The 12,474-nt window shown below is 45.7% G+C and overlaps 1 protein-coding gene across 1 annotated transcript in view; it reads left to right on the top strand.

Annotated features, from left to right (window-relative positions):
• The first annotated feature begins 6,761 nt into the window (after positions 1 to 6,761).
• The window catches only part of TECR (trans-2,3-enoyl-CoA reductase), a 338,617-nt gene continuing 332,904 nt past the window's right edge, over positions 6,762 to 12,474 (top strand). Inside the window, exon 1 of the mRNA XM_069603954.1 lies at positions 6,762 to 6,961. Within this exon, the coding sequence (XP_069460055.1) occupies positions 6,947 to 6,961 (15 nt within the window). The 5' untranslated portion in view covers positions 6,762 to 6,946. The remainder of the gene's footprint in view (positions 6,962 to 12,474) is intronic.

Genomic DNA, 12,474 nt, shown 5'->3' with positions numbered 1-12,474 from the left:
TACAATTCACTGGGTCAATGCTTGAAACATTCTGTTGTAAAGAGGATGGTAGTTTTGAGGACATGGGCTGATTAAAATTAGGTTTTTGAATTGGGCATCGGTATTTGAAAAACTTTACTTTGTAGAATATGGTGTCCCAGGATGAGGAATTAATAAATGTAGGGTATAATTTACAGCTCTTGAAAGAGAAGCACAGGCTGTGCCAGGCATCCATAAAACCACCACATTGCATTGCCCCAACTGCGTCACTGTTTTATATCAGAGAGAAAACTAATCATTATAGTTTCCCCTTAGGCCCCGTAGGGATCTATCCAAACCCTAGCTAAGAATACAATTGTAATAAATAACACTCAGGCTGCTATCTGTGTCTTGCATATCAGTGCTCAGCCTACCTCATTGTCAACTGTTACGCTCACCTGGTATCCACGGTGGTGCCACACGATACTGGATGGAGGTCTAAGCGCTATCCTGGACCCCTCTCTGCTTGGTTATGTGCCAGACGTTGGGTAGCACCTATAACAGGAGAATGGAGGGTTAAGATACAGGTTCTGTGATGGGTGGACTCCCACCTCCCTCTGGACCAAATCCCCTCCCTTGGGGTTATTGCTCACCTTAGGTTTTTGTGCATTGAACTCTCTGTCCTGCGTTTCTGTGCAGTGGCGCGTGGTTGGTGCGGGCGTTCCGTGGACCTAGTTGCTTCACTGGCCCGTGTACCCTTATATCGGGTCCAGACCGGCTGTGACTCCGACTCGGCTTACAGGTGAGTTATAATGTCTTTTCTGTCTCTTTCTTTCCCTCCATTTTCTCTGTCTTCTCTGTGTCTTGCTTCACTACGCTGTTCCCTAACAATGTCTCTTTTTGTTTTCACAGGGATGGTTGCGATCTCGGAGTTGCCGCGCTGATGGCGAAGACCACAGTGAGTTATTGATGCGCGGAGAGCTGCGCTGTTTATTGGTGTTAATTGCTAACCTGTGTTCTCTTCCCTTCTTTGTACAGGTTGCTTTGATATTCCGGAGTGATGAGCGATCGAAGCGCTGCTTGCCCAGGTAAGTGCTTTGTTGCTTCTTCCTTGCAGGTTGCGGTGGACCCCGGAGATGGGCAAAGTAAGAGAAAAGCAGGGTGCTGCCAGGACTTGCTGCTTGCCTAGATAAGAATTGTTATTAATGCTGTCCTTGTTTCTTTACCTTTGCAGGATGCGGCGATCTCCGGAGATGGGCGAGGTAAGCGAATCGCAGGATTGATTCAAGACCAGTTACTTCACAGGTAAGTGTTCTTGCTCGCTAATGCTGTTCTTGTTCTTCCAGGTTATTAGTTGAATCCAGATCTAGGGCTTCAGGATCGAGCCGCCGGAGAAGCAGATGAGCTGGAGCTGGACACGGTGAGCGTTACGCTTCAGGAGTGCAGAATAACGTAAAGCGTGTTCTGCTGTTTGGATGTGGTTTAAATAGCCCAGGTAAAGTAGTTCCAGGCCAAGTAGTTCCAGGCCCAGCCACACCCAAAACACTAGACCGCATGGTTTGGTTCTAAAGAACTGAGCTATGTAATAGGCCTCCATGTTGGATTAAGGTCCAAAACTGGCATTGCTTTATTCCTGATAATGAGCCTGGCGCTAAAAAGGCACCAGGACTGACTCCATGTATATTTCTGATGGAGTTTTAAGGCCCTTGGGGCCAGTGTGAAGGGCTTTAGTCCCACTGCTGCCAGGGGGCTGTTATACCTGAGGGGATCCGGGCATGGATCGTGACACAACTTCTCAATAGGTTATTCGTGCTGAAACAGCAGTTTTCACTGATTTTAACATAAACACCGTTCTTCAGCTTCATCACAATGACAATGCGCTAAAAAGCATGAAATCGATGCATTTTTAATCCAAGTATTTTGCTGGATGGCTTTATCACTCTGCAGATAAGTACTCTCTGTTCGTTCTTGTGCTGTTTCAGATTTTCCCTAACCATTTTCTATGAAGTTATAAAGACGGAAAATCCGAATATGCCTTCAGTCCTGGAAGGCCCCCCAACCGGAAGAAGCACCAGCGACAATATGGCTGCCGATCTTATGAGCTCGTACCAATCCCCACTGCTCCCACCTTGGACAACTATCACGAAAGGTACCCTACCAGCAGACCATACAATCCAGCAGTAATACAAACTCTACCTAGAGTGGATGAAGAGACACAAGACAGATCTGGAAACAACCACATGGACAGACTTGATTAAAAGCACCAAGAAGCCATGCCACAAGTCGTTAGAGACATCACAATGACATAGCTACGTTAGACAGGAAGCACACTTGCAATCTGCACATTCGGGACACTCACGTGCCCAATCTACACGAAGAACGCACACCTACAGCTCTATGAGGTAGAGAATGATGACATATACATACTGTCTGCACGTTTATTATTTTGTCATTAGGCTTGAAACAGCAACGCAGAAACGCAAAAAGCAAGAACAGTTTGTGTACCTGCTTGCACATGCTTACATGCAACTAACCTTATGGAAGAACAGGAGCACTCGAGGGACCTGATCAACCATGATACACACTTACCTATGGACACAATGAAGAACACATAATAGAAGCCAGAATAGGCCTTAGAAAAAGTACAGTAGGCCATGATCATCTCATAGAAATCTGAAGCCATAAAATGCTGTGCAAGCAGAACAGCTATGGCCAGGGCTAAGGCAGCCAAGGCCACGATGTTGCGAACAGCATTCCAAACACAGAGCCAAAGTGACATCGGCTGCAACAAAGAATATTCCCTGCGAAATATAAGCTAATTTGAAGCAATTAAGCCTGCACGAGTGGTCTCCAACCACGTGACTTGGCGGAGCTGATATTGGGCCAAGGAGGCTGGGAAAGAGCAGCCGTCCCACGACTAGACAACGGTTCGCAACACACTTGCTACTCTCCTGTTACCTTGTACAATGGGAATGGAACCTTCTCATGGCATTAGTCTTCTACACACTATTGTATAACGCAAACACATAGTGGCACCTCGCTGACAAATACGCTCACTGACACATGTAACAAGAACAGGTGTCTCGCGGGCTGGGAACCGAGTTTGTCCCAGGCTTGGGGGCCCACTGCCTGACCAATCAGGACACTGGGGCCTGGGGGTAGATGGCGGGGGCTATCGGCCAATCACAGGGCTTACCCAATGTAACATTTTTAGAGTAGCAAGTTTTGGGGATGATCCAAGTATACCACCTGACACAGCAGCATCCACTAAAATTGGTCCTCTATAGGATAGGTTCCTATAGTGGAACTACCACTCAGTGACCAATCATGAGTACTGTTAGATTTGGGGAGGGAGCCTGCTGAGTGACGCATATAATGATGTCACATGTATACAAAACTGGCCTGCGAGCCAGAATGCGGCGAGATATGCCTGGACCTTCATCCGTGCATATGACCCCTGCATGTTTTGTATAATAAACCACAGTAACTCTTTGCCTCTTGGGTGGACCTCGACTTCTTTGGGACAAGGTAAGGAGTAGTTAGGGCCTTCCATGAGTTAGGTGTCCGCTGACCCTTAGCACGGCTTAGCCTGCCCAGAAATTACCCTAACAGTTTTCTTAAATATTACTTTACTTTAGCCGGTAAAATAGCTCATTGGGTTGAGCGCTCGCTGCTGTGATCTGCAGGTCCCAGATTTGAATCCCGGGAAGGCCAACTCAGCCTTTCATCCTTCTGAGGTTGATAAATGAGTACCAATTTTGGTTGGGTGATAATGTATGTAAATATGTGCTCTGTAAAGCACTTTGGATAAAGGTGCTATATAAATTACACATCATTATCATTTACCGGTTAGTTTGGTGTTTGCAACTCGGCTTTATTGAAGAAAGTGGACTATTTTAACGTTTATTTATTACATTTATGTAGCTCACATAACCCTTGGGCATCTGGGCGCTTATGCTTAAGAATATGGTTACAGTCAGTAACAATAACAGAAAAATATGCAGAAAGGTTAGATGTAAAACTGAATATGGGAGTGTGTGCCTGAATTCAAAACTGTGGAACCAGGAAACCTGGGATAAAATCCCATCTTCACCACTTGATCGAACTATGTGAACCTGTGCCCATCAGTTTACATCACCTTATTTCCTTAACTGACACAACTTAAATCAACTGGAAGTGCTTCTTTTTTAGTGTGCACAACAAATTAAGAATCACTCGTACATAGTTTCAGAAGATCGAAGTGTTCCTCCGCATACAATAATAATGTTGTTGATATAAACTGAATTGTCTTTGTGCTTGGCTGAGGAGCCAATAGGGTGAAGCTACCATATGTGGGATTATGACTGAACGCCTCTAAGTTAGAATCCCCCCTAAACCGTAACGATACCGCAGCGCTGTGGAGCCTCGGTTGGCCTAGGATAGCCGGCCTCTGGGCTGGTGCGTAAAGCCGCTCGCCTCGGGACTCGAGTATAGGCTGATTTCTCTTTTTTTCTCTGTTGTGGCAACTTCAATTGTGAGCCATGGTTCTTTTCTCATAAATATTTACAAATAAAGGATACTACGTTTGATAGGTAAGTCTAATGCAGGGGTACATGACTGGTTTCACTGGAGGGTCGAATATATCGCACAAGTACCATACAGTGGGTCAAACTATCCATAGGAATGAGTGGGTTGTCGGGGCACAAACCTGAGTTTTAAAAAACCACGTGTTTTAAGGTGTCATTTGTATTTATTACTGTTTTACTGTAACACGTGTTACATTGACTTTTAATAGCATAAACCCTTTGATTTCGTTGAATTATATTATGAGACTGAAATCATGTTTTTAAATAGAAGTAAAACTGCATGTACCATTACGGAAAGACAAAAACTGGACTAGAGAGTCTTCACAAACCTTACATGACAGACTGACTGACTGGCTGACTTTAGGCCAGTCAACACTTCATCATTAAACGCATGGGACATAGAGGGCCATAAATAATGCCCTAAGTGGCTGCATGTTTTGCACCACTGGTCTAGGGCATGTGAGGGTGGGGTCCTTAGAGAGTCACATTGAAAGGTTTGGCATGGAAGGAGGCATGGAAGGATGCGATTATGATTGATACATCCTTCAACCGTACGACATTGCAATGAAGATATGAAGGCACGGAAGAGCTGTTCTTCGATTTATCTGTATGTAATACAGTGGCTGATCCCAACTGGTCACGCCATGCCTTTTAGTAGGGATCATTGCATTGATTATTGTAAAAAAATGTCAGTACTACCCGAGCATATGTGCCAACATGACCCATTCCATTCGGGAAATACTAGTCCAGCCCGGATTTAAAGTTGCATTCTGGGAATTGTAGTCGTGGATATCCCAATTATGAACCCAGGACTACAGGTTCCAGAATACAAAGGTTAACCCTGATTTGGACTACTATCAAGCATTGTTTTTTTGCTTGTTATTCTGGGACATGGATTTTTTCTTTTGTATTTTAAATGTATGACTATTAATCCCAGAACTGCAAGAAAAAAGTGGGAATGAGAGACTTTTCTCGTGCATGGAGGCGGGAAACCTGAAAGCTATGTACCACACTGCTGCCCCTGTATTATGGATTGATGTAGGCACCCCCAAACAGCTCCTTGTACGTTCTCCCATCACCTTCTAATTTCCGAGGACCATTCTTGTGCTAACTTGCTTTTAAATATACATGTACATCTTGAACACTGAGGCCCCGATTCTAAGCTTGTGCTAAATCTAGTGTGGAAAGCTGAAATTCTCCACTCCAGTTTCCAGCACCCCCATTCTGAGGTGGGTGGAAGTATTAGAGGCGATGTCGTGCTTCCCTGCAGCAAAAACTGCTGAAATCTCTTGTTTTGGGAGAAACATGTGCTCCAGTGGCAGTACAAACATGTCTACCACTTTTCCAATTTGTGAAACTGTTCTTAAACTTTCTGCATTTAAAAAAAAAAAGCAAGTGGTGTTGCTGCCTGGGAAATGCTATTTTTAGACAGGGGAAAAGGTGAAGTAGAGGGTAACGACACCTCACAGGTGTCGTAGTTTATCTCCTTTTATTCCATGTGAAAAAAAATTGCTTTTGAAAGGAGAACCCCCTGCTTGCACTGCATTCCTGATGGTTGCTGAGTCTGTCGGCATGCAGTAAATCAAACACAGGCAAAAGCTGGGGCTTTGATGCCAGGCCACTGCATTTTCACTTTTACAGAATATGGTGCTTTTAAGGAAAGTGTTCTTCCTTCATGGAAGAACAATTTAATCAGGACCGCAGGTAGTGGGTCCCTCATTGTACGTCAGCCTTCCTCATCCTGATCTTCTATTTTCCTCTCCCGGTTGCAGTTTGTGGATGAACAATGCATTTTAAACAGGATTCACTATTTATATTTTTATACAATAAAAATACAAAAAAGGGCACAGCTTAACTATGGGCAAGCACTGAGGGGATAGATGTGCCACTTGGGAGTTCGTTGGGTCAGAGAAACGAGGGTTGATGACCTCCTCTGCCAGCAGACTCAAAATAAAAAGATTTTCGTGAGAGTCAGGCGGTCCCCAAATAACCAGCGACAGGTGCAGAAAGCCGGGGGAGTATGCGCTTCTTCACATTGGAGGAACAGGAGGCCCGTGTATGAAGGCCTTCTACGCCCTCACTGAACCAGGCTCTGTCACTGCTGACCTCTAGCTCTATTCATTTCATTGGCTGCGCTTCATTTCTCACGCGTGAAAGGCAATTGGTCCGCTCCTCTATCAATCTCCCAAATGGCCGTTTCTGGTTGGGCTTGAAGCGCTCGTAAGGACGTGTTTCCATGGTGAAGTTAGCCGCTTGGCTCCGATTGGCAGAACGCTGTGGGGTCACTCCTAGTACTCGGGGTTGGTGTCTTTCGATGGAACTCCGTCCTCCTGCCTGACGATTGAACTTTAACGTCAGTGAAATCTGTAACGGACGGGAAACCTTTGCAGTTGTGACGTTATTTGTTCGTAGCGCCTCTAGAGATGAAGCACTATGAGGTGAGACGCCGCGCTTACAATAAAAATACATTTGAGTCGCTGGCGTGTGAGCTGAGGTCTGCGCATGCGCGACAGATAGGCCTTAAGTGGGAGCAAGGTACAACTTTGCGCCTCACCTGGAGCAGGCCGCCCACTACTATGGCCAAAGGGCCGCTGCCATGACATGCATTTCTCTCATCTCTATACGCGTCATTTAGCCTCGGTTCTTACATATCAACGTTTTGTATCACCAAGAAGGGAGATTATGTGACAGAAAATGTGCGCGTAATTTGTTGACGTGTTTGCATTTTGGCGACTGATGGAGCGAGGTCGGACTCCCAATGAGCTTCTGGCATGTCGCCCTTATTAGTGGCTGCACCGTTTCCAGGTGTACAGAAAAGTAGTTGGACTAAGCCCCTCAACCTACTACCTCCAGTCAACTCGCTCCTCCAAAATACAAAGCCTATCCTGGGTCCTGCCTTTCCTACTCTCCAACGCGTGGTTTACAACTGTACACGACTGAAAGAAACCCAGTTAAAGCATCTCAAACGAACAACAGTACTTTCAGTCTTTATCTCCACGGCCTGCAACGTTATCCTCCCCTTTCTGATCACATTCTTGCCTCTTGGGGAGCATGCAAAGAACTATACCTGCAAACCATCGCTTATTTCGTCTGAGTGCCATTAGCCCTAGCTCAAAAGCAGCATTACTCCTAAAAATATTGTAAATGACCTCTAGCATATTGTTTCATGGAACACAATAGGGTTCAAACATCTAATGGACATCAAGAACAATTCCTTTTCTGGGTATTATCTTTATGCAGGAGACTTGGTTATGCTTTTATTGGATATGCTGAGTTCATGATAAAATCTACCTGGGGACCTATAGGCCTCCCAAGTGGGGGTCTCCAAATTGCTGTCAGGAACAACACGACTGCGCAACTGGAGCAGCAATTGGCACCCATTGTGGAATATTTAGGACTCATTCATCACCATAATACACCCAGACAATGTCTATTCAGATTTGTTGTCTTTATTTTCCGTTTACAAGAGTTTGGTACTCCCTTTTATTTAATTTTGCAACTACATATCCCGTAAGAAAATCTCAAATTGAGGAACTTTTTGGGGATACCAACTGAGATACCTCCGCGACCTGATTCGTGTTCAATTAGAAAAGGTGTCGCATTAGTGTGGGAAACAACGGAGACATAGAGTTCCTCCACCCCGTTGGTAGAAAGAGAAAAAGGTGTTTCTTCCACACCACTTGCTGCGTCACAAAAGGTTAAGTTACAAATAAGTTCTAGGTCAATTGACAGATGAATCAAGACTCTATTGGAATGAGCCACAATTCTTTAATAGTGGCCCTTTGTAATTACATGTGTTTTGGCACTCCTCCGTGCCTTTTTCAAATCGGGGCATATCTGAATTATCCATTACACAAAAAGAAATTAAGTGACATACAATGTGGCAGATAAAAAGTCAAAAACATAAAAACAAGAGAAAAACACGGTTGTAAGCAAAACAAAGATGCATGGGTCCATTGTCCCCTTGTGATCAAATGTGCACAGTAATGCAAACCGAAAACATTAGAATGAATAAACAAAAAAAGAAAAATAATAAAAACAACCACAGAGATTCACGGTAGGGGGTCAGGAAGCACCAATGAGGGTTTTGTTAGAAAACATAAAACAAACATGATAGGTGGAAAAAGATGGATAAATAAAGATGAGCATATTGTCACCTAATATTGCATGTTCAAATCATTGAGAACTGTTGTTTTCTATTTAATACACTGAGTGGAAGCGCCCCCAAGTTAGCACGATCCTCCCCGCAATGGGAGACAATAATGGACACTCCCGCAATGGGAATAAGGCCAAGACAGAGTGCGGGTGAGCGTAAGTGGGAGTTTATCGAAAGAATATGGCATGCAAAGAACTCTGCAACCTCCGAGAGCGCTCTGCCTGACAATCGCAAAGGCAGGCGTATTTCTAATACAAAAAACGTCATCAGAACCTACACACTATAGGGGGCACAAGTTAATTGGGATTGGGTGGCGTCGACTAACTATAGGTGTTGCTGCAGCGTGGTTGGTCCGGGTGGGAGGACGTCACTGGTCAGCCTCGTGGGTTGGGTTGGGCCTGGCAGGCCGGCTTGAGGTCATCCGGGCGGTGTTGGTACGCTGGGGCAGCCTGTGACAAAGATGAATACCTTCCCTGACTTGGGTGCCTTAGATCATCCACATCGCAGTTACTTAAAACCCAATATCTAACTTCTACAGTAAATCTTTCAATCAATGAAATACAACACAGGAGGAATGCACCTTGTGAGGGGTCTGGTGGTCATCTATTAGATTTACCGGTGTTCTGACGTCTGGTATTTTAGGTCGAGGGGCTGGGCTCTGGGGCTTGGGCCGGGTGATACATGTTTTACTACTACGTTAGAGGTTACTATGAAGGGGGCTCTGTGTCTTGTCCCATTGTCGGGGGTAGTCTTTGTGCGGGGTCAGACTTCTTGGGGTGGTCTGGGGGATTGTGGGATTTACGAGAGGGTGCTGGTAGATCAGTGGATTCAAACGTAAGTTTATTACCGTGCTGTAAATAACACAGGTGGCGGCCGGTGGCCTTGGATGCTGTGTTGGGGCCTCTGACTCTCTGAAGCGGTTCCAGCTTGGTCGGGGGAGGTGGGGGAGCACGGCACAGGCCTTAGCTTTTTTTTTTCTACTTGGCAGGCTTCGTAGGGTGGGAGGGAGAATGGCCTTGCATATATTCACAAAAGGTATTTTCCTCGTGTGTTGCCTAATTTTGAATACAAAACTTTTATATCATTTGTCTTATTTAAACTACTATACCATACATATATACTTCGAGTTCATTAAACATTTCGTTAATATATTCAGTCTGAGTACCTTTTCGTTACCTAACATTATATTCACTACAGTGTTTGATTATTTTATGTACATTAGACGTTACATGAGGTAGTTCTAGGTTATGGCCTACAGAGATTGATACTCGCCGCTACGGGTGATTAAGAAAACATATACGAGTTCAGGTTTCTGCACAAAACTGAAAGAACACTTATACAGATAACGGTTATACGTTTCGTCGACATCTTTCTCTGTGGTTATAGCAGCATTAGTCCAGACATGGGGTGACATCGTATAAACGTTACATCTCTATGGTTAATTCACAGTTTACAGAATCTGTTTAAAAAGAGGTAGTTCATTAATACCAATACTTGAATTATTTTGTACTTTCTTCAGATAGTGATGCTACAGTTTCTTCCCCGTCGCCCCGGCCTCGCGGACCAGGTCATGCGGGGTGCAGTATTACATTGTGAACGACAAAATGTTACAGTGTTAGCATCTCGGGTTAGCTCATACCCGGCTTTCTCATGGGAACGCGCTCGCAGCGGATCTACCATGGTGCTACGGCGGCAGGGATGCTTGGAAAGCCCTCCAAGGGTGGGGGCCGCGCTACAGTGCGCTGAACACACGCCATCTTTGCTGGGCAAGATGGCTTCTAGGCCTGTCTAAACTTTAGTGTGTGTGTGTATGATGGATACGTGGGGGCAATGTCATCGGCGGGCGAGCCCTCCTCCACCTGGGCCCGGGTGGCATGAGGGGACGCTCAGCGAGCCATGGTCCTCACCTGGGGAGAATAATGCAGGAGAGGGGGGCCTTCAAGGCCTGTTCTCCCCTACATTTCCCCCCTTTCGTTACTAAAGTAACGAATTCTTCAGGTCTTCTAACCTTCTGCACTCTTGTTCCTCTATTACCGCGTCATCCCATGCAGGTGTTCCCTTGATGGGCATCCATGCCCTGCACACCCCCCTTAAGCTCTCCCCTCTTCTAGCATATTCGTCTGGTGTGCACGTTAAATATATACAGTCACCACTTTCCTCCAAGTCTACCCAGACCTCTGTGTACCATTCTAATTCCACGTCTCGGGGATCCTGGATAGTGGTATGCCATAGTTTGTCTACTATGTACTTGTCACGGTACATAGGCACTAACCGGTACTGGGGGGTGTTGTCTGTTCCTGTCTGCACATGTACTTCTTGTGTTGCCCTAATTGTACCACCAGAGTTGCCCATTGTCACCATCATCATTGCGCCGTTAGGGACCGCATTTGCACAACATCGGAGGCCCACCTGGCACAGGCAGAACGCCACGAGGAGGAACACCACAGCTGGTACCAGAAATTTCATCGTCATTCCAAGCCATGAGGGAACCCAGGAGAAGATATTGTCGAACCACGTGCTGGCTTCTGCTCCACCTTCCATCTTCATCTTCTCTCCCAGGTTGTGTACTGCTTCGATCACGTGGGATAGGGAACCATTTTCCGCGTCTTCAGAAGGTACGAAAGTGCAGCAGGCACTTCCTATTTTTCGGCAAACACCTCCGTCCATCGCTGTCAGTAGGTCCAGAACATACCTGTTCTGCATGGTCATCAGGCGTAGAGCTCGCAGTTCTACTTTTATTATGTTGAACCCTTCTTCAGTGTCATTGGCTAACTGAATCAGTTCCCACCGTGTTATCTGGAGCCATTTTGCATTTGCCCTTGCTTGGACACTTGAAATCAGCGAGGCAAAGAATGTTTCTACAGAGCTGAACAGTCGGTACCTGTCTGGGATCTGTGCCAATAAATCGGACGAGGCTTGAGATATGTAATTTGATGCCCGTCTGTTCCGTGATAGCTCTTCTCCCTTCCCTCCGGAGGACAGGACATAGAGGTGTGATTTTGCAGTGGGAGGAACCGCACCCTGGTGCATGTTCCCTGGCGTCCTTTTATTTTCATCAACGTGGCTTTCTGGAATCACCATTAGGGCCGAGTGCAGAGTGGCCATCGAGCAGCTGCCGCTCCATGCCTGGGGAAGGTGCAAGTAGGCCTGGTTCCCACATACCCAGTATGTGTCCATTAATGCGGCTGTTCCTTTTCTCATGTCTGGGATGGTGAGAGTTTTGTTGCAGTTCTTATTCGTCCCTATTGCCACTTTTCCTTCTCCCTTAAAACATAGTTCGTTCTTGATCTCACTTTGTAGCTTGAAGGGTTTCTCCATTGCTGTTACCCATGTTAGTTTGGAAATGTGTTCCTTCCATACTGATGTGCACGTTTCTTCTATCCATCGCATTCTGGCTGGTTGGACACCTCTCAATGCTTCCGCTTTGCACAGTACTTCTTCATCTTTCCATTTGTTTTCCGAAAATAGTGTCCCTTGTATTGCAAAAAATGGTTCTTTGAGACATACCACTCCAGCTGCTTTTGGGTAGCACGTTTTTTCAGTCTGTATAATCTTGAAAGTGACGTCGTGTGCCTGGAAGGTGTTTTTTATTCGGCATAGCGTGAGATGAAGGAGACACTGGGCATCTACAATGGGCAATTCTCTGGGCAACAACACTTTAGGTGTGCCTGATGCATGGGGGATGAGCGAGCAGACATAACAGCTCTCATTTGTCGTTTGTTTGGCTGTGGCACTCATATCAGCATACCATTTATTTGCTTGGTGGGGGTGCCGAGGGTCTTCCATTTTGTCTAA

Source organism: Ambystoma mexicanum, chromosome 3q (genome assembly GCF_040938575.1).
Source record: "Ambystoma mexicanum isolate Mex_15411 chromosome 3q, UKY_AmexF1_1, whole genome shotgun sequence".
Lineage (NCBI taxonomy): Eukaryota > Metazoa > Chordata > Amphibia > Caudata > Ambystomatidae > Ambystoma > Ambystoma mexicanum.
Note: the sequence above shows the minus strand (reverse complement) of the source record. Positions and strands in the feature narration are given on the sequence as shown.